The sequence below is a fragment of the Carcharodon carcharias genome, chromosome 13 (assembly GCF_017639515.1).
Source record: "Carcharodon carcharias isolate sCarCar2 chromosome 13, sCarCar2.pri, whole genome shotgun sequence".
In the NCBI taxonomy this organism is placed as follows: Eukaryota; Metazoa; Chordata; class Chondrichthyes; order Lamniformes; family Lamnidae; genus Carcharodon; species Carcharodon carcharias.
The window spans coordinates 30928356-30949326 of record NC_054479.1 but is presented as its reverse complement, the minus strand read 5'-3'; the positions used below and the strand labels follow the sequence as shown (position 1 = coordinate 30949326).

General features: G+C 39.6%; 1 protein-coding gene across 7 annotated transcripts in view; it reads right to left on the bottom strand.

Annotated features, from left to right (window-relative positions):
• The window catches only part of atxn2 (ataxin 2), a 122886-nt gene that overhangs the window by 13958 nt on the left and 87957 nt on the right, over window positions 1-20971 (bottom strand). For 4 of the 7 annotated variants that reach the window (XM_041202055.1, XM_041202058.1, XM_041202060.1 and 1 more), the window contains 7 exons: window positions 20753-20962; window positions 15336-15512; window positions 12325-12546; window positions 4108-4224; window positions 3612-3682; window positions 1580-1902; window positions 326-392 (listed from right to left, as the gene is read on the bottom strand). In XM_041202055.1, the coding sequence (XP_041057989.1) occupies window positions 326-392; window positions 1580-1902; window positions 3612-3682; window positions 4108-4224; window positions 12325-12546; window positions 15336-15512; window positions 20753-20962 (1187 nt within the window). The remainder of the gene's footprint in view (window positions 1-325; window positions 393-1579; window positions 1903-3611; window positions 3683-4107; window positions 4225-12324; window positions 12547-15335; window positions 15513-20752; window positions 20963-20971) is intronic. The other 3 variants (XM_041202059.1, XM_041202061.1, XM_041202057.1) reach the window with 2 other exon arrangements.

The following is a 20971-nucleotide window of genomic DNA, read 5'->3' as shown; positions in this document are numbered from 1 at the left end:
CAGGCATCTTTGTAATCTGTAGGGATTCTTCTGGCGCTCCAGCTAATCTGCTGTCTACAATTGACCCACTCTGGAAACCATGGGCATGTCCCCATAAATGGATGCCACTGGAAAATTCCAGGAGAGACAATGGATCTGAGAATCTTCATATCAACAATAAATTAGAAAGATAATTAGGTAAGACCATTACCTTCCTCCATTAAAGGGGAGAAACTGGCTCTGGGTTGGATTCTTTCCCTGATTTTGGGGCAAGAGAAACTTCTCTGACATTACACTTCAATATCCCATGGGAGATAGGGAAGGACAAATAAACAGTGCAACTTACAGGAGTGTAGAAAGCCTTAGGATTGAACTCTTTAGCATTGGGATTCAATGTAGATTTTCTAACTTGTCTGAAAAAAAATTAGAAACATTTATAAGGCTGCACATTTTTCCTGGGCAGAAGATCATCTACCTGAAATGATAACTTTTGCCTCATCCAAAGATGCTGCCCAACTTGCTGGGTATTTTCAGCACTTCCTGCTTTTTATTTCAGATTTCCAGCATTTATAATTATTAAACAAATGCAAAATACTAAGTTTCCTTTACAGCAAAAGCATTTGTAATGTTAAGTATACATATTACAATTTTTAATTTGGTTCCAATTTTACCTCATTGTCTCACAGGGTTTATTTATGCAGGGTTTACAAAAGCTGCCAGCCACATGATAAACATAAAGCTATAGCAATTAATAAAGTTCTTCGAATTAATTGCTTATTAGATTAGCCCTCTTGCTGTTTTCCACTAAAAGTCATAGTCTGAGAGAAAACTGGGTCATACGATAATTTTGTTATAGAATCTACAGCACCAGTCATTTGGTACATTGCATTCATGCCACCTCTTCAACTGCCGCTATCTTCACAACTGCATTTTTCTGCTTTTTCCCTGTATCATTTTTCAAATTCATTACTTAACCAAAGCCCTCTTAAATGCTGTTATAGTATCTATGCCTCAACAATGTGCTAAAGCATTCCATGTTCCAAGAATCATGTGTGGGGGAAAAGAAATCTTTGCATCTTTTCCTTCATTGTTCTGTGATAATCCTCAGTCTACATAGCCCCTTGTTATGGGCAGTTTTGGCACTTTATATACCCCAAAAGGGCTGCTGCCTAGAAAAAAGTGCCTGTCAGACTGAACATGAAGTTTAAAATTACAAACTGTCTGTGCTTTAAAATCAATATAGCAGTCAAATTTGACAGCTTTCAGAAACTAAATGCATTTGAAAATGCAAATCACTAAATTGCAAAGGATAAGGCCTTGGTTTTCAATATTTACCAAAAAAGAATTTTGCCACAACCAGAAGTTGCTCTTCAAAATCACTTTACATTCCCCTCTCCCTCACTGCTTCTGCTGAAGCTGTAACTTAAGTCCAGCACCCGGTCTTGCGATGTTTCCAGATTAGGAAATCAGACTCCTCCAACAGGTTTTTTAATTCACTAAAATGTGAGCTTATGGCCTGCAGTTTTCCACAGTCTTCACTCATCTAGATAATCAGTGTTGAATCATTTTTAATAATACCATTTCTAGTGTGCATACGTACTCTGGTGTACCTTCCTTTTTATCCTCCTTATCTTCTTTTTCCGGCTTGCTACTTGGACCAGTGGTCTGGACTGCCTGGGAGGTCATGTCTGGTCCTCTCTTCTGCTCAGAGCTGTTGATGTTAGGGGAAGTGCTGGGGCTGCTTGGCTTGCTGCTGCCATTGCTGGTGTTAGCATTTGAGCTGCTCTCACTGACAGATTCTTTGCTGCCTGGTTCAACCACTGTTATTTTCTCCTTGATTGGATCCCTAGGCTGATTATCTATACCCTCTCTGGACTTGCTGAACTGATCCACAACTGGATCAGGGGTTGAAGTCGTCTGTAACTAAGAACACCAAAAATTAAGTTTAAGTACACAAATTAACATGAAATATCTCAGCACTATAGTCCTAAAAGAGTCAGCTAGGAAAAACCTATTTGACGTACTTACTGGTCCATTATGTACAATAGTTATGTATTCAGCCCTTCAAACTATTATATAACAATGTGTTATTGCAACTTTCCAAAGATAATGCATCTGAAGGTGGCAATATAAGCAAAACAATATGTACCAGGGCAAGAGAAGGAAGGAAAAAGTCAGGAACACATTTATGACGCCACAGATGATTAAAAACAAAACAAAATTGTTATTTTAAAAAAGCAAGAAGCTTTACCCAAGAAACAAATAGAAAAGTCACCCAAGGAATGACCCGAATCAGCAGCCTGGATAAGGACAGCACAGCGATCTCCCCAAAGCAAAAAATAAATCAAAATTTGCAGAAAATGGTATAAGGGGGAGGGGAACGGAATTAGTGGCAATTGTCTAACTGGTAGTTTAATTTTTTTTATACCCTCCAGTTTCTACTTCAATAGGAGTAATTTCTTCTGCTCCACACAGCAGGGGTTCCCAAACTGTGGGTCGTGACCCCGATGGGGTCGAGGAGGTCACTTTGGGGTTGTGAGCTGTCCCGCCTCCGAGGCGGCAATGGCGACTGTGGAGCAGAGACTGTCCAGTCTGGAAACTTTGGCAGGACAGCCCTGGACCCAGTGGATTGATACTGTCAAAGGGCAAGAGGTGGACAATGAGCCTAAGCACCCTTAAGCAACAAAAGCCACATTTAACAGCAAGTTTGAGTGGGCCCAGGGTGCTTCAGTGCAGACATGGCACTGCTAGCAGTCCAAAGTGCAACTCAGGCACTGACTGAATGCAGGAAAAACTGGGAGGTCACATGCTCAGCTGAGATGGTGAGTGGAGGCTTCAAACTTTACTGTGTTTCTGCTCCTGCCTGCCTGTTGTACAGGCTCCTTACCCCAGGATAGTCACTCTGCTTCACAGGTCCAAGCAACTGAGCCAAGCAGGGGGAAAAGGGAAAAGGTGGTAAGAGGTTGGTGAGTGAGGTGTGTGGGGAAGGGGGTTTGGGAAGGGAGCTCCGGAGTCAGAGTGTGGGTGGGGGCAGGTTGGGGAAGGGAGGAAGGGGGTTGGGAAGAGATGCTGCTGAGAGCGAATGGGTGGAGAGGGGTTAGGAAGAGGTGCTGCTGAGTGAGTGAATGGTGGGGAGGGCGTTTGGGAAAAGGGGCAGGTTTGTGTGCATGTGTATGGTTGTGGGGGGGTGGGGAAGAGGCACTGATTACAATGCGTGTGTCGGAATGAGGGGAGACCAGCTTTACTAAGTATTCTGTCACCAGGAAATATGGAGAGCTTAGCTGAAACCTATATGAGTACATAAAATAGTTTTCTTTACAAATACTTCAAAAATTCAGGTTTTCATATTTATGTGTATTACATATTGATCTATAATACAAAAAAAACTTGAATAATTATATGCTGAGTGTTACTCTGCTGCTTTATTGTTGTTTTGTTTTGCTGGTATCTGGAGTCCTGTTAATTTTCAAGTGTTAAAATGGGGTCACATTGGAAATTAGTTTGGGAAACACTGCCACACAGTATCAGTTATCAAATAGGAGTGTTTTGAGGGAATCTGGCAATCTGTCCTCAGTTTCTCAACACACATGTATTTAAGATTGTGAAAAAAATTGTACTGAAAAGGTACTCACCCTAAAGTCTTCCCTGAATTTTTTTAAATCTGCTATCTGTTTCTTATGATCTGAAGCCATTGGAGATGTAGCTAGAAAGAGAACACAAACTCACAATCAAATGGAAAATGTGTTAGTTGTACCAGCCCAAAATAAACACTTAGTGTTTTTTAAACAGAAAAGCTAATGCTTGCAGTTTTAAATAAATTATGGTGTTTAATAACAATGTTAGGATGTGAAAGCCTTTTGCAAATTGCATGTCTGGATTCATTTTACTTTGTCTGGCACGCTTTCATAAAATAGCAGGTATTAACTTTCAATAAGGCTGGAAGATGGTGAATAAACCTCTGTTGCCAATCATATTAAGTACTGATGACAAAATCTGACAACAAAATTATGTTGGCAGCTCCAAGTTGCATGGGTGCAAAGTTAAAAGGTTTCATAGGTGGGCGAGTATCTCCCACCAAAAAAGCTGTGACAAACTGCACATATACAGATACATACACGTAATACTAACCCTTTATTCCTGGTTTGGTTAAGATAGGGGGTGTGTTACAAATTTCAGTAGGCTTTGGAATCTCCTTGTTTACAGAGGGCGAATTCTGCTTCTGTTCCTGAAGCCTGCTTTCTTTAGCTGTAAATGGACACAAAGATAATCAGTTACTTTTAAAATCAATTTGTGCATAAATAAAAATATTGTAAACCAGATAAGGATTTTGTATGGACAATCCATCTATAAGGAGTTTAACAGCAATAACAGACTTCAGTGAAGTGTCCCAATAATCCAGTCTCAATCGCAATTTCATTATAAAGGCCATGCACTGCTCCAGATGCAATTCTCACATGACACCCAATAGTTGGTGAGAGAGAGGTGCATATAAATATTTATGCAGAATGGTTGGAACTTGTCCCACTACCACACAGTGACGAGAACTCCTTTTCTTCAGAATACCTTTAATTTTAGATCCACCAATGCACCTAGCCACAATTCAGTGGTATGCACTAAAGGATACAAGCTATGTTAACTAAATAGAACAGTATTTCTGTTAAACAACCAATTACCTTTATTTAAGGTTTCATCCTTGTACCTTATGACAATTCAATCAGCTATACTAACACATTAAATGCGTCATGCAAGAGAAAACTGTTGTATAATATACAATTCTAAGAAACTTAGTAATGCGTATTCTGAGAGTTGTCCAAACTTTAAAAATTGAGGGCGCTGAGCCTAAATAGAACAATCCGATTGTAATTAACTCTCTCAACTTGGTACATCCAGTGTCCAGAGTTCAATCATAAACAGGCCTTCAACAAAGAGGCCCCTTACAGTGTAGAAGCCCAAAATGCAAAATTTTGGGAAAAGGGAAATCACCATTTTAAACCATAAAATGTAACCAATAGCTGGAAAATAGACACTTGAGAAGTGGTTATTTTGGGCCCATGTAAGAAAATGTTTAATGAACAGGCTACAAGTTCAGGGCAGTTTTTGTTTTTTGGAACTGGATGGGTGTGATACTTGCCAAATACATGAATACTTGTTAATGGCAGTGATATTACTGATTTGGATAGGACTGTTAATTGCAGAAGATTGGCTGAAATCAGCGCAAACTGATCGAAACCAAACAGGTAATCACAGCGGGACAAGAAATCCCTTTATGGCTTGGCCAATGGAGGACAACTTGAGAATGTGCTAAGCAACCAACAGCTGACCATATACCCAACTAACAAAGCCCCATCCAGAGAGGATTGCGTATGAGCTGTTTCAAAAACTGCATTTTGTTTGTAAAGCCCTGAAAAGATCCCACATAGGAGTGCTCCAGAAAGATGGCACTGGATATGTATCAATGGGAAGAGTCCCAGAGAACTGAGCAGGGAAATTACCGGTCAAAGATCACTCCTAGGCGATTTACAGTCATTTCAAATTAACCACCTGAGGGCTAACTGTCTGCTTTAATTAAAATTGTTTTGTTTAAAATTCTCAGTGTTGGATTTAGTGAGAGATTGTGTCAACTATAATTTTTGGCCTCTGAACTTAGTTCCAGCATCTTTCCATCTACTAAAGATGATGGACATATAACAAACAAATCCATTTCAGATGGGGTGTCTTCATATCACCTTTTCTGATGGCTGAAGAGGCCAATCCTTAAGAGGCAGGTTCTGCCACAAGTGTCGCACATGAAGCTACCAAGCGTTGTTGTTTTTGGCATTGGTACCTGTTGCCAAGCCGCTATCATGGCTCCAAACTAAAGAGGCAAAATTACCTACGCCTGGTTACAAATATCATTGCTTGTTCTTTGGATTTACCTTTTTTTGTTTGTGGTAGGGACAGAGAATCATGTTAATAGGGCTAATGTCTGCTAAGAACCATAACATAAGCACAATTAATTGTGAGTTACTCAATCATCTGGTATGTAATGGCGCATCATGACTTTTCAGGTTAAGTCTACAGCAATTTTTTTTTTTTTATAAAGCACAAAGAATATCCTCACTTAGCCAGCAAGCATGAACCCGACCTTCCGGTTATTTAGCATTTCAATTCACTATCTTGCTCTCATCCTCACACCATTTCTGTCCTCAGCCTGCTACAATGTTCCAGTGAAGCCCAATGCAAGCTGAAGGAACAGCATCTCATCTTCTGATAGGCACTTAACAGCCTTCTGGACTCAACATCGAGTTCAACAACTTCAGGCAATAAACTCTGTCCTCAATTTTGATTCCCATCCCCCTCCCCAGTGCCAGTCTGTATCTTGCTCTCATGTTTTTGCTTTCAGACAGTGCTGACCTTTATTCTGCTATTAACTTTGGACCAACGCTGTGTGCCTTTAATACTATCACACCACTCCCTTTGCCTTATGCTCCATGATATCTTTGTTAATTTAATTGCCCTGCCCTCTTATCTATCCCTAACCTTTTTGGCTCCACCGCTCCCCAGCTCTTACAACAGTATAAAATCATTCACAACCCCATCTCTCTTTAGTGCTAAAGAAGTCATATTGGACTCGATACAAAAAAAGTTTCTCTCTCCACAAATGCTGTCAGACCTACTGAGTTTTTCCAGCACTTTTTGCTTTTATGCAAAAAAAAAGCGTGCAATGCTTCGGGGAGGTGGGGGGAGAAAACCATTCAGTGTGTTAAGAACACATATTAGATTAGAGTGTGCAGCATTATCTGGAGGAGGTGGAAGAACATTGTTAGCTAGAACTGGAGTGGGGAAAAGTTTCTGACCTTGAATTGGAGAACAGGGTGGGGTGCTGGGTCAAATTGAAGGGGGCGTGAGTGCTAACAAACAAGGAGTGTTGGAATGAGGGGGAGGGGGGGTGTGGGGAAGGAAAAAGGTTTTTGGTAACAATGGATCTAGCTAATCTGTTAAAAAGCTAAATTATATATTTTACCTTCTTTTCAAAAAAGATTTTTAAAATCTTATACCTCTATCCTTAAAAACATACCACTAGTTGGGGTTGAGAACTAAACTGGCTCACAGCCGTGACCAGAATAAGCCTACATTTAACAGGTTAAAACCCCCAATGTGCTATTAGGCTTCTTTCCAAAAAAGAAAATTAAAGGTGTTCTCCCACTAATAAAACAACTTGTGCTTATATAGCACCTGCAATATAGAAAAACGTCCCACTGTGTTTCACAAAGACAATGAAAAGAGGATGCAAAGACAAAGAGGGGGAAATTAGGAAAATTCTGGGTTCTGAAGAGTCATACAGACTCGAAACGTTAACTCTGTCTTTCTTTCCACAGATGCTGTCAGATCTGCTGAGTTTTTCCAGCAATTTTTGTTTTTGTTTCAGATTTCCAACATCCGCAGTATTTTGCTTTTATCTTAGGAAAATTCTAGATTTGCTACAATTGGGTAAAGTTTTTAATATATGAAGAAAAATAATTAATTCTCAAAAGGTAAAGAGAATAGTTTTCAATAAAATTAAGCAAATGCCTTTTTCTTCTTAGGAAAGAAACACAACACCCATGTTCATTGTAGATTCCTAAATATAACTTGTATTTTATATAGCACCTTTAGCGTTACAAAATGTCTCAAGGCACTTCACAGCAGTGTTACCTAATAAAATTTAACAAATGAACCAGATAATAGCTTAGTTGGCCAAAAACCTGAGTAACAAGATCTTAAGGAGAATCCTAAAAGGAAAAGGAGGATAGAGAAGCACAGAGGTTTAAGGGAGGGAATTCCAGAGCTTAGGACCGAGGCAACTGAAAGCACGGATGCCATTGGTGAACCAATTAAAATTGGGAATGTGTAGGAGACCAGAATTGGAGGAGTGCAGAGATCCAAAGTAGTTAGTAGGACTGAAGGAGATCCAAGAAACAGAGAGACAAGGCCACGGAGGCAACGTTCCATAGAAACATAGGAAAATAGGATCATGAATAGGTCATTCGGCCCTTCAAGCCTGCTCCGCCATTCAACAGGATCAAGGATGATCCTCTATCTCAATGCCATATTCCTGCTCTCTCCCCATACCACTCGACATCCAATCTATATTCTTAAGTATATTCAGTGACTTGGCCTCCACAGCCTTCTGTGGTAGAGAATTCCACAGGTTCATCACCCTCAGAGGAAATTTCTCATCATCTCAGTCCTAAATGGCCTACCCCATATCCTGAGACTGTGACCACCTTATTCTAGGCCCACCGGCCAGACAAAACATCATCTCTGCATCCAGTCTGTCCAGCCCTGTCAGAATATTATACATTTCCATGAGATCCCTTCTCATTCTTCTAAACTCCATTGAATACAGGCCTAGTCGACCCAATCTCTCATCATATGACAATCCTGCCATCCCAGGAATCAATCTGGTGAGCCTTCGCTGCACTCCCTCTATGGCAAGTAGATCCTTTCTTAGGTAAGGAGACCAAAATTACACACAATACTCCAGGTGTGGTCTCACCAAGGCCCTGTGCACCTGCAGTATGACATCCTTGCTCCTGTACTCAAATCCCCTGGCAATGAAGGCCAACATACCATTTGCCTTCTTAACTGCTTGCTGTATCTGCATGCTTGCTTTCAGTGATTGGTGTACAAGGACATCAAGGTTTCCCAATCACCATTTAAATAATACTCTACCATTCCGTTTTTCCGGCTGAAGCGGATAACTTCAAACTTATCCATGTTATACTGCATCTGTCATGTATTTATCCACTCATTCAACTTGTCTAAATCACCCTGAAGCCACTTAGTACCCTCCTCACTACTCACATTTCCACCAAGTTTTGTGTTGTCAGCAAAATTGGAAATATTACGTTTGGTTCCCTTATCCAAATCATCGATATATATTGTGAATAGCTGGGGTCCAAGCACTGATCCCTGCAGTAACCCACTGCCAATCCGAAAAAGACCAATTTATTCCTAATGTTTCCTGTCTGCTAACCAATTCTCAATCCATGCCAATCTATTATCACCAATCCCATGTACTTTGATTTCGCACACTAACCTGTTATGTGGGACTTTATCAAAAGCTTTCTGAAAATCCAAATACACCACATCCACTGGTTTTCCCTTATCCATTCTACTAGTTATGTCCTCAAAAAACTCCAGTAGGTTTGCCAAACATGATTTCCTTTTCATAAATTCATGCTGAAATTGTCTAATCCCGTTGATATTTTCCAAGTGTCCTGTTATCACATTCTTCATAATAAACTCTAGTATCTTCCCTTCCTGTTGATGTTAGGCTAAGCTACAACAACCTGGAGGTTCTTGTGCAAGCCAAGCACAAGTCAGCCTCTGAATTGCCACGCAAAATTTTAAAGCCTGGCCTACTTAAGCAAATAGTCTGACAGTAACCAAACAACTGGGGGTGATGTTGCATGAAAGGATTTGAAAACAATGGTGAGAATTTTAAAATCATGGCATTTCTAGATCAGTAACCAATGTCGGTCATCAAGTGCAAGGGTGGTGGGTAAATGAGAGTTTGTGCAAGTTAGGATACAGGCAGTAGGAACATAGGAGCAAGAGTAGGCCATTTGGCCTATCGAGCCTGCTCCACCATTCAAACCGATCATGGCCAATCATCCACTGTTACACCATCTATTTTCCTTGATGTCATCAGTATCCAGAAATCTATCAATCTCTGTTTTGGACATGCTGAGTGATTCGAGTTTCCACAGTCCTCTGGGGTTAGATAATTCCAAAGATTCATCACCCTCTCAATGAAGAAGTTCCTCCTCATCTTGGTCTTAAGTGGTCAGCTTCTTATTCGGAGACTGTGACCCCCAGGTTCTAGTACAATTTTGCATAAGTTCAGGTTTACAGGAAAATGCAATGTTCAAAATGTAATTAAATTATTTTTTCTTGCTTGATTTTGCCAGCAGAATCTCCACCCTCCCCACTGAAAATAAATCTCTTGCCTATAACATCTGTATGCCCTTCAGAGAGTGAATGGGTGAAGAACATTGGCTATAACTGCAGCTCAAGTTACAAGCTAATTTGCCCCTTTCACCAGAACAATTTGGTACATATTGGCACATAATATACTGAACACCATTAATGCAGAAACCATTCCAAATTTTAAAGTTGTTGGCGGGGGGGGGGTTGCGGTACAACAGGAAGAGAGAAAAACTGAATAAGAGAGATGAGGGCAAAAATGTGGAGCCAGATTGCAAAAGTTCAGAAGAGATCACCAAAAGCACAGTTGAAAAGATGGGTTTTTAGAAGGCCTATAAAAAGTAGAGACAAGTGAAGAGTTGATGTGGTTTACAGGGGGAATTACATAAAGGAGGGTGGCAGTGGCAGAAGATTATGCCATCAATGATATGGCTCTCCACAGTCTTCTAGCTGGGTGGAACTGCATTCACCTGGTTCTGTTCTCATTTTTTTCATCTAACTATTTTTAAAAATCTATTTTTATCTATCTAATCATAGCCAGAGATTCACCTGCAATGGCTCCTCTTCCTGCTCCCACACCATTAACTTGTGGTGTTCTCCAAGGATCTAGACTTGGTCCCCTATATGCTGTCCCTCGTCAACACCATCAAAAACAAACAAACAGTCAGTTCTCTCACCTACCCACCATCACCTCTCTTGCCTCCTCCACTGTTTCTAAATTATCAGACTGCTTATCTGATGTCCAACAGAAATTTCCTCCAGTGACTTTGGGTTTTCCTAATATTCAATCGTCTTTGGTCCCCACTATGAAGTCCGCTCCTTAGCCAACAACTCCATCTTTCTCCCTGGCCAGTGCATGAGATTGAACCAGTTTTTACACAGCTTCTGTGTCATACCTGACCATGAGATGAGCTTCTGACCACATCATCATTAAGACCAAGGTCACAGACCTGAAACATTAATTCTGTTTTTCTTTCCACAGTTTCTGCCTGACCCCTTCACTATTTCCAACATTTCTGTTTTTATTTCAGATTTCTAGCATCCAGAGTATTTTGCTTTTGTTTCCATCAGTAAAGCCACCTATTTTCACCTCTGTAACATCACATGGCTCTGCCTCAGCTCATCTAATGCTGAAACCCTCATCCTTGCCTTTGTTGTCTCTAGACTTAACTATTCCAATGCACTCCTGGCCAGCAGCCCATATTGTCTTCTCCGTAAACTTCAGGTTACCCAATACTCTGCCGTCTGCGACCTTACTTGCATCAGGTCTCATCCGCCCATCACCTCTATATTCGCTAACCCACATTGGTTCCTGGTTAAGCAATGCCTCAATTTGAAAATTCTCAACTTTGTTTCAAATGCCTCCATGGCTTCATCGCTCTCCATCTCTAATCTACCCAGCCCCACAACCCTTCAAAATATCTCTCCATTTCTGGCCTGAGTGTCCCCAATTTTAAAGTGCTCCACCAATGGTGGCTGTGCCTTCAGCTGTCAAAGCCCTAAGCTCTGGACTTTTCCTCCAAAGCCGCTCCACTTCTCCATTCTCCTTTAAGATGCTCCTTAAGATTGACCTCTTTAACTAAGCTTTTGGTCATTTGCCTTAATATCCCATGAGGTTGCGTCAAATTTTGCTTTGTAAAGTTGCGAAGCACTTTTGAAATGTTTTAATTACATTAAAGGTGCTGTATAAATACAAGCAGTAATTGTTGTAGAAAGGGCAGAGTTACAGGCTAGAAGGAGAAGAGGATATGATTGGAGGATGTAAAGATTAGTGGACAAAACTGTGGCAAGATATGAAGAAATAAGTTTTAAATTCAGCATAGGGAGCTAATGCATAGATAAGTGAGGATGAGGATGTTGGACAAGATACAAGTAGTTGAAATTTGGACAAGTTGCAATTTATGGAAGGTGGAGAAATAAGGGTGGCCAACAAGGAGGAACTTAGAGTATTTAAGTCTAAAGGTCAACAAAAAAAGAGTGTATTAAGATTTTAATGCCAGTAGGGCTGAGGTAGGGAAAGCAGGCAATATTACATAGGTGAAGCAAGCAGTCTTGGTGACTGATATTATGTGCGTTTCAAGTTGATCTCTTGGTTGCAGGAGATGCTGAAGTTCTGCACCATCTTTCCAGCAGAATTATTTGATTTCATATTTTATTGAGGGCCAATTTGAAGTGGTCACCTTTTCTAAAACTGTTGGGTCAGCTTTTGCTAGTTTGAGGGGTAAATGTACTAAGGTTGGCCCTATTGCCAACAGAAAATATCAATATATATTTTATATATATACTAAAATGGTATCAAATTTCCTCACCAAGTCAAAATAAACAAAATTCAATAAAGTGCTATGTAACACTGAATATCACGAAACTTGCAGAACAGGAAAATAAATGACTTGCCTTCAGATGACGGGGTGACAGCTCTATTGGCAGTGGGGCTGGCTGGTGTAGGAGATACAGCAGTAGCAGGCATGGTTAAAGGTTCAGCTGGGACGCTGCCAGGTTGAGGAGAAGATATGATCATTCCACTTGAAGCATTTCCAGGATTATATTGGGATGGCTGGTTACCATGCCTGGGAGATCGTGGTCTATGTGTTTTGGGAGATAAACGGGAACTTGACCCTGAAGTTTCAAAGGATGAGAATAATAGTTTCAAGTAACCACCATGCCTTAAGTAACAAGGTGCTTCTAAATTATAAAAAAAGTATTCGAAATATAATGAAATCAGTGGCTGTAAGTTACATAGTTTCAAACAAAAAAAGCATTTTCAGTAACCAGATTACACAAATGGTTTAAGGGCAATTGTGACAAAACTGTGGAATGAAGCACGGTCAATGAAAAACAAAAGAGAACCAATGAAATGGAAAAAGGCCACTCAGCTCAAGCTACGGTGTGTCTTCCAATTAAACCAATCTAAAATTCCTGAGGAAGATTACGGTCAGATTTAAAATGGTCCAAGAAATAAGCTTCCTTAGCTGTTACATAAATTCAAGTTGCTGTTGTTGAACATTCAAGAACAAGTTATTCATTTATGCTTGGGATGCTTAAATTACCCAGCTCTCAAATTCCAAATAAGCCACCATGATTTGAACTTTTAAAAAAAAACTTATCTTGATTGAATTTCGTGGGTTTGGTTCTTTGGACTTGGAAAGTTTTAAGTACTTCCCTAATTCTCACTTTGTTCAAATCAACTTGAAATACAGTCCTACTCATTTAACTTAACATGTTGGGGACCATTCTAATTTTGTTTTCAGAAACAGTGGATAGAGTATAATATAAAAAATAAAATCACAGTTTAAATCTAAATTTCTGTACATTTATATTTTATTGTAGCAATTTTAAATCAAAATCCTTTGGTAGTAGTAGTGGTGGTTTCCTTCCCGTGCAGCTTTGGTCACCACCCAATTTTTAAAGCATAAATGGAGAAATCATGACATGAAAATCAGCTCCTGCTCTCGAAGCTCCACTGTACTCACCCATGAGGGAAAGAGCTTGGATTTTCCCATTTAAGATGGAGATGAAGAGAATTTTTTTCTGAGGGTCGTGAATCTGTGGAACTCTACTTCCCAAAGTGGCAGAGACATGGCCATTAAATATTTTTAAGGCAGAGGTAGATAGATTCTTGACTAACAAGGGAATCAAAAGTTATTGAGGGTAGGCAGGATTGTGACATTGAAGCCACAATCAGATCAGCTATGATCTTACTGAATAGCAGAGCAGGCTCGAGGGGCCAAATGGCCTACTCCCGCTCCTGATTCACATGTTTTTGTAGGCTTATAACATCAGTGTAATGATAAATTTAGTGCATTACTGTTGGCAGATTTGTTCTAAAAACTTCATAACGAGAAAGAACTAGGTTTAGTCTGTCCTAATTGATTTCATGTAGCTTAGGAGAGGCAGATTCTGAGGGCATCCATCTCAAGTCTAGTTGCAATCTAATTCAGGTGTGCAATCCAACTCTACTACAGTCATCAAAATTCAAAGGAGTCCCAAATTTTAGGATATATGAGGAACCAAATTAAAATGGGTCTACAATTTAAGAGCTTAATTTGCTGTGTTGAATGCACTGTATACAAGCACTCTGATAAAACACTGCAATGTGCACTGACAAATCCACTTTCTATGTAATCAAACATTTTAAATTGACCACATACCCATGGAACTACTGAACACCAAAATTCCCTTTCTGACCCCCAAAGCTAGCCAACATAGTAAATGGTTCCTTCTCATCAGGTACTATTTGTTTTTCTTTCAAAACTGTCATCAGCCCTCAAGAAAAGGCATCTTGACCCATTTGTTTTTCCAAACAACTGCCCTTTCCTCTCCTAAGTCCTTTAACATGTTGCCTCCTAAATCCACACCCATCTTTCCTGAAAGTCCCAAGTTTGAATCTCTCCAATCAGGTTTCCATCCCTTCCAAAGCAATGTCCCTAAACAAAGTCACAAATAGTGTATTATTCCTCCTTGCCCTCAACCTGTTTACAGCTATTGATATGGTCTTTCCTCCATTGTCCAGCTCTTTGGGACTGCCTTCACTTGGTTCCACTCAACTATCCAATTAAAGCCAGAGCATCTGTAGCAATAGTTTCTCTTCCTGACCTCATATAATTACCTGGGACCTCCAAGATCTGCCCTTGGAAGTTCCTTAGCTTTATATTGCCCCTTGGTAACATTATCCACAACCATGGAGTCAGCTTCCACATGTATATTAACAACACAACTCTACCTCTCCACTACTTTTCTCAACTCCCTTCACTGCCATGTGTTGTCAAACTGCTTGATCAACATCCAGGCTTATATGAGACGCAATTAACTGAAGAGTTAAACATTGGGAAGACCAAAGCTGGTCTTTAGACCTCATCACAGACACTGTAGTCTTGATACAGTTCCAATCCCTTCTCTTGCCATTGCCTCATTCCAAACCAGACTGTTTATGAGGAGATGGTGGCATAGTGGTAATGTCACTGGACTACTAATCCAGAGGCCCAGGCTAATGCTCTGGGGACATGGGATCAAATCCCACCACGGGAGTTGTTGGACTTTAAATTCAATTAATAAATCTGGAATGTAAAGCTAGTCTGTGTAATGTATGACAACTATCATCCATGAAAACCCACCTGGTTCACTAATGTCCTTTAGGGAAGGAAATCTGCCATCCTTACCTGGTCTGTGGTTGACTCTTTGTTGCCCACTGAAATGGCCTAGCTAGGCAGTTAGGGGTGAGCAACAAAATGCTGGCCTCATCAGTGACACCCACATCTCATGAAAGAATAAAAGGTTTGCTATCTCATGGTCCAAAGCATAAAGGCGTTATCTAATTGCACTTTGTTATTGTTAAGCAATCACAGGGTTTGATAAATAGCCTAAAACACCAGTGTTAAATTCAGCATTTTAAACTTAAATAGATTTACCTCCACTAACAACAGATGACCAAGTCCCTCCTGAAGGATTATTTCGTGGTACAGGAGTAGAAATCTCTCCAGATACACTGTGGGATATGAAATCTGAACCTGAAGACATGCCAGTTCGACCAGAGGGACCTCTATGTCGAGGATGGCGCTGTGCCTTTGGAGACATCCGCGGAGGACCTTGTTCACAAGACAAAATATAATTATCAGTACACGACAAATGGCAAGCAAAATGGAGAGAATGATGTTCTCCAAATTTAGGTTATATGGACAGTGAGCAACTGAATACCTTTACAGTCACACGTGGCCTATAGTATTGGTGTACTCAGAAGATAGTGTATAACTGCAGTTCATAATACCACAGCAATTCTTTGCCTTGTGCATGGGATTAACCATACATCTGTCAATGATACCAGGGGACAAGGGATTCAGAATCTATTGAAGGGAAAACTTTAATTCCATAGGAATTTATATTGTGAGCTTTTAATTAATTGGTTAATTAATGAAACTCTTTACTGTTATGGCCTGTTGCAGACAATTTGATTTTTGTTCATCTTAAACTTTCCTCATTGTACATTCACAGTGTAGTTATTTCACTTTAGACAACTTTTATCCATGGGTTTTAAACATCAATTTTCAGCATGGTCAATGCCAGACTGACAATAGCAAATCCTTGAGGTTTTAGAAAATGGAAATTCTTGACTCTATCCATACACTAGGGTTTCAGGACTGATGAAAAAGGTTTTACCATCTTTCTACTTTAAAGCTCAGTACTTTGTACCTCTGTTGTGGTGAACCAGAAAAAAATGCACAGGACAGATTATAAGCCAAGGGAACTGGGATAAATGAAATTTTATGGACTATTTCATATTACAAATTTAGGAAACTGCCACCTGGTGCTGTGAATTCATCAATCTGAACCAATCAAAAAAGACAAATTCCTAATTCATAGAATTATATAAAAAGTACAGCACAAAAATAGGCCACCCATCCCATCTGAACTATGTCAGCGTTTATGTTCCAAACAAAACTCCTCCCATCCTACTTCATCTAACTGTTAGCAGGGAATAGACGGACAGAAACTTTATATTGAGAGTAATGAGAGAAAATGTTCCATATGGCTCTTATATATGGATTTAATAAATCAACTAAATAGATTAAAGGACCATCATTCTTACCTTATACGTTTGTAAACAATAAGGTTCACTATTTGTTTATAAGTAGATATTATTTGATAACGCTTCCGTGAAGCACCTTGGGATATTTTACTATGTTAAAGGCGCTATATAAATGTAAGTTGTTGCTAGTCTGTAAATCACAGACCACTTTAGTAACAGTACAGGGTGCTCTTTGATAGACGTACAACTGTAAAGAACGTAAACTTGAACAAAAAGATAAAAATCTAATACTTACAAAATATGCATTAGCTACATTTTTTCCACTGGTTCTTGATCATTTTGTTTTATCATAAAACATACGTTAAGGAGCTAACTCAATGGCTAAGAATTTTGTTTTATACAATCGTGAAAGTGTCAAGTTCAATCCTCATTGAGCTAGTACGGTGGGCAATAGGATTCTGCAATTGGACAGAGCCCAGAGATAGGAAAAGGAATAATTTTAAAAAAACAAGGATTCTCACCTGCTACACTGTTAACCCTACTGAAAGTTTATACATGAACACTGAATGAATGACAAGAGGATCAGACTCGACTGTGATGTTCTCCAGAAAGCCTGCTGTCATGATCATCTAGTTCATGGCTCACGTTAATATTTATGGGGTAATTTTTAGTTTTGGGAAGGCTAAGTTTGTACATCCAAGGTAATGAAAATGCTGAGCTTAGAAATTGCCAGATAATCTCAAATAATGGCAGTTAGAAGGGTTCCAAGTATACTTGAGGTCAGAGTTAGGAGGATGAAAGCCATAAAACAGTAGGTGGCGTTTACTTAGCTGGGGAACTGCAGGCAGTTTATCTGAGAATTGTCCTAACTTCATTAGAAATTTAACTTATTCATGTAGTCCTCAGGGTCAAAAGGATTGATTTTGAAGCTAAAAGTTAATTCACCCAAAAATCTATTGGACATCTTAAGTAACCATTGTTTCCATAGAGATAAATGATTCAGGTTGGAATTCTGGGAAGCTGTCTGTGGGATTTTTCCAGAAGGTCTTTTGGTTAGGGCGAGAAGCACCCAGGTTCGTGGGTCTAAACCCTGAATTCATTCAGCAGACAGAAAAAGAAAGTCTGCTAACAGCTGTGGATTGGAAGCAAAAGGGCTATCAGAAGTTAGGGGTATTTCTGACATGGAGGCAATAAGCAAGAACGTGTTGAAGTCTCAGTCTGAGCTGAGAAGTCCATGGTGGTGAAGTTTTGGAAGGGAAATTGGAGGATTGCTTAGTCAGAAGGATCCCATGAAATTTCATACCTCAGAATAGCTGGAACACTCAGGAGAAATCAAAGTGAACTTCAGAGGGCTGTGGCAGGCCAGGAAAAGTGAATGAACTTTAACAGCCTGATAAATAGTCAGAGAATTTCTTGGGGGTGGGTGGGGGAAGGTAAAAAAGATGAGGTTCGGTTGAAAACTTTAGCCTAAAATAAATGTGATTTTCGATGTAAAGTATAAGCATTTACCCATGACAGTATTTATCTACTAGTGTTTGCTTTACTCATTTCCTGTATAGTAAAATTCATTTGTTTCAAACCCTGGAATTTTGTGATGTAATTTCTTTCAGTTGATCACTGCTTTTCGAATTTCTCTTTAAATGTTACCAGTCTCTTAACACTACAAACCATCAAATCCAAAACACGAAATGTGAGATCAACACCTCAATGAGAGAATCAACTTCAGGAGGGAAGGAGCATTTAGCCACACCATCACAAGGTGCAAGCGCTGTAACTGATGTACATTTAACATGATGCAAATGTAGCAAGTCTCAGGTATAACTTTTATATAATTCGTATGTATTTTAGTTAGCAAAATAAATTACACTTGAGTTAAGACCCTGGCGCTTCCCAATCTTTAGGTAGTTTTGAGTACTCTGCCTGCATTCCCACTCTAACCATGACATACAGGGCATTGCAATTTGGAGGCTTTGAAACATGTTGCAATCATGTTTAGCACTATACCCTGATTCTGTTCCCAAACAAAGTCACAGGATAGTGTTAAAAGTACAGTAATACATCTCACTAATATATTTGATGGTCAGAACCCCCCAGCTCCCCCACCATTAGCAAGGATATAAAGAAATGCCTGTGCAAAAAATGCATACAACATGGACCATCAGATCCCATGTCAAATTCAATGATTTATGCACTAGCATCAATGGATATGACTCATGTTTTGCTATTTACACTAAGGAGTATTGGGGTAGGTGTTTACATGAATTAAGTGATAAACTGATCTACTGCTTGTTTGTAGCATGTGCTAAGTCAATCATACAACAATATTAGCTACATTAAATACAAGCCGATGGAAAAACAAACTTCCAAATGTAATCAGAACAGACACCACACATCATTACATAGCCCACAAAGAACAGGCCTGTGGCTAGGATCAGGTCCAGAGGATTTTACATCTTTCCCCAGAAAACAATTCAAACTGGGATAGTTCCACAAATGCCAGCAGCCTTCTGCTACCTCATCCAAGAAACCACCCCTGATGGATGACCCTAGACAGCGATCGGCAGCCAATTTGCCTTTATGAAGGTGGGATAGCTACATCCCATAGTTCAATCCTACGCTCACCTACTGCACATGTCTGCACTAAGTGTAACTTAGCAGTGATTAGGACCAGGAAACCTTGACTGATTTTTCCCCTCTCTAGTTCAGGGACATTATAGTATCCACAGCCAATACATGGGATATTAGTTTTTTATTTACATGCAAGGATACATTTAAACGATTTAGAGTACATACCACATGATCTATTCTTCAGATATCTGAAAGTCACTTGTATCATGGTGCTGTTTGCAAGATTTTTACTATTTTTTTAAAGTACAAATGTCAACTTCTGCTGTACATACCCACAATCCTATATCCGCAAGTTACTTTTCTTTTTGTTGGAAAATTAACCATCTTCAAATGTTTATAATCGCTCACAATATAAACCATTGTTAAATACTTTAGACACTAACCTTCTGAAAGTCATTTGCTTCAATAAATATTTCTTACATGAAAATGTGTCAAACAGCCATGTACATGCAGTGAAGCTGCCATACAAGTTGGTCCCTCAAGCAGCCACATAGCAATGCCTCAAGAAATTAACTTTAGAAATAAATGCACAGTTTTACACACAAGAACAGCAAGGAGTGCATTGAAAGCAGTTTTAGCTCAAAGGTGACATCATCACCCAAATCCCTATAAAATAATTACAACCAAGGTAACATGCACGTAACCCAGAGAATGTGACCTGGCTTCACTGTCTGATTTGATCGGAAATGAAACTAGGCCTGTTGTGGTCAGCTAGTCAGTTAACATTCTCAATTAAAACAAAAAATGTTGAAAATGCAGGAGGTCAGGTGGCATCTGTGTAGACAGGAACAGAGTTATTCTTTGAGGTTAATATGCACTCATCAGAACTGAAACATTTACTCTGTTTCTTGCTCTACAGATGCTGCCTAACTTGAGTACTCCCAGAATTTTCCATTTTTATTTCATTTCCAGCATTCGTATTATTTTGCTTTTGGCTTGTGTTCGAGTTAGCATCCTCACCCCTGCTTGAGGAAATGTTCGGAATCTTACAGTGGAGGTTACCATTAAGTGGTTATTTCAAATTGCCTGCGTAACAGTCACAGCACTTATTGTAATTCTTTGCATAAAGTGCGAAGAGAAACAACAAGAGATATGCTAAATAAATGTACTTTTTTTTTTAAAGATTCTTTTGAATTTTTATACCCTGCAATATCTAAACATTAATATAATGGCTAGCTCTGTAAAAAAAAATCTCCAAAACACATTTAAAAAAGTTCAATTTGTATATGATTGTGGACTGGTCATCAGGAATCTATAATGCCATTATGATCTCTGATCACTTGCAATTGCTTGTGACATTTATTCTTCCAACCACAGTACACCCTAACGTCTCCACCAACAAACTAACCTGTAAATGATAATGTCTCAGATTTGGTGCCACATAAAAATATTCCTACTTGAATGCCAGAAGAATCCCTTTGTATTTCAGACAATTACTATTTCAAGTTACTGTGTAACAAACATGCACCATTGATCATCACACGTAATCTTCTCGCATACACATTCATATAAAAATATAAATTTAAGGAAAGCTGGTTACGGCAAGGCAGAAGGATTAAACTTGTTTAGCTCTCAAACATCACACATGTTGCAGGGTAAGAAACAAAATCACAACTGTAACATTATATAACAAAGAAATTAAACAAACATATATGGACAGACTAACTGTGGTACCTTCTGAAGACATGCGTTTAGGCATAGTAGAGACAGGAGCTGGAGAACCATGAGCAGAGGGGTGAGACGGAGGCCTTGAAGGCCGTGAAGGGGGCCTGGAGGGCGGCCTGGTAGGAGTGGCTGCCCGAGGTGGAAGAGAGTTGGGAGCTGACGGATAGCGAGAAGGTGGGCGAGAGGAAGGAGATGGGCAAGGCGATGGCCAGGCAACACCTGACAGAA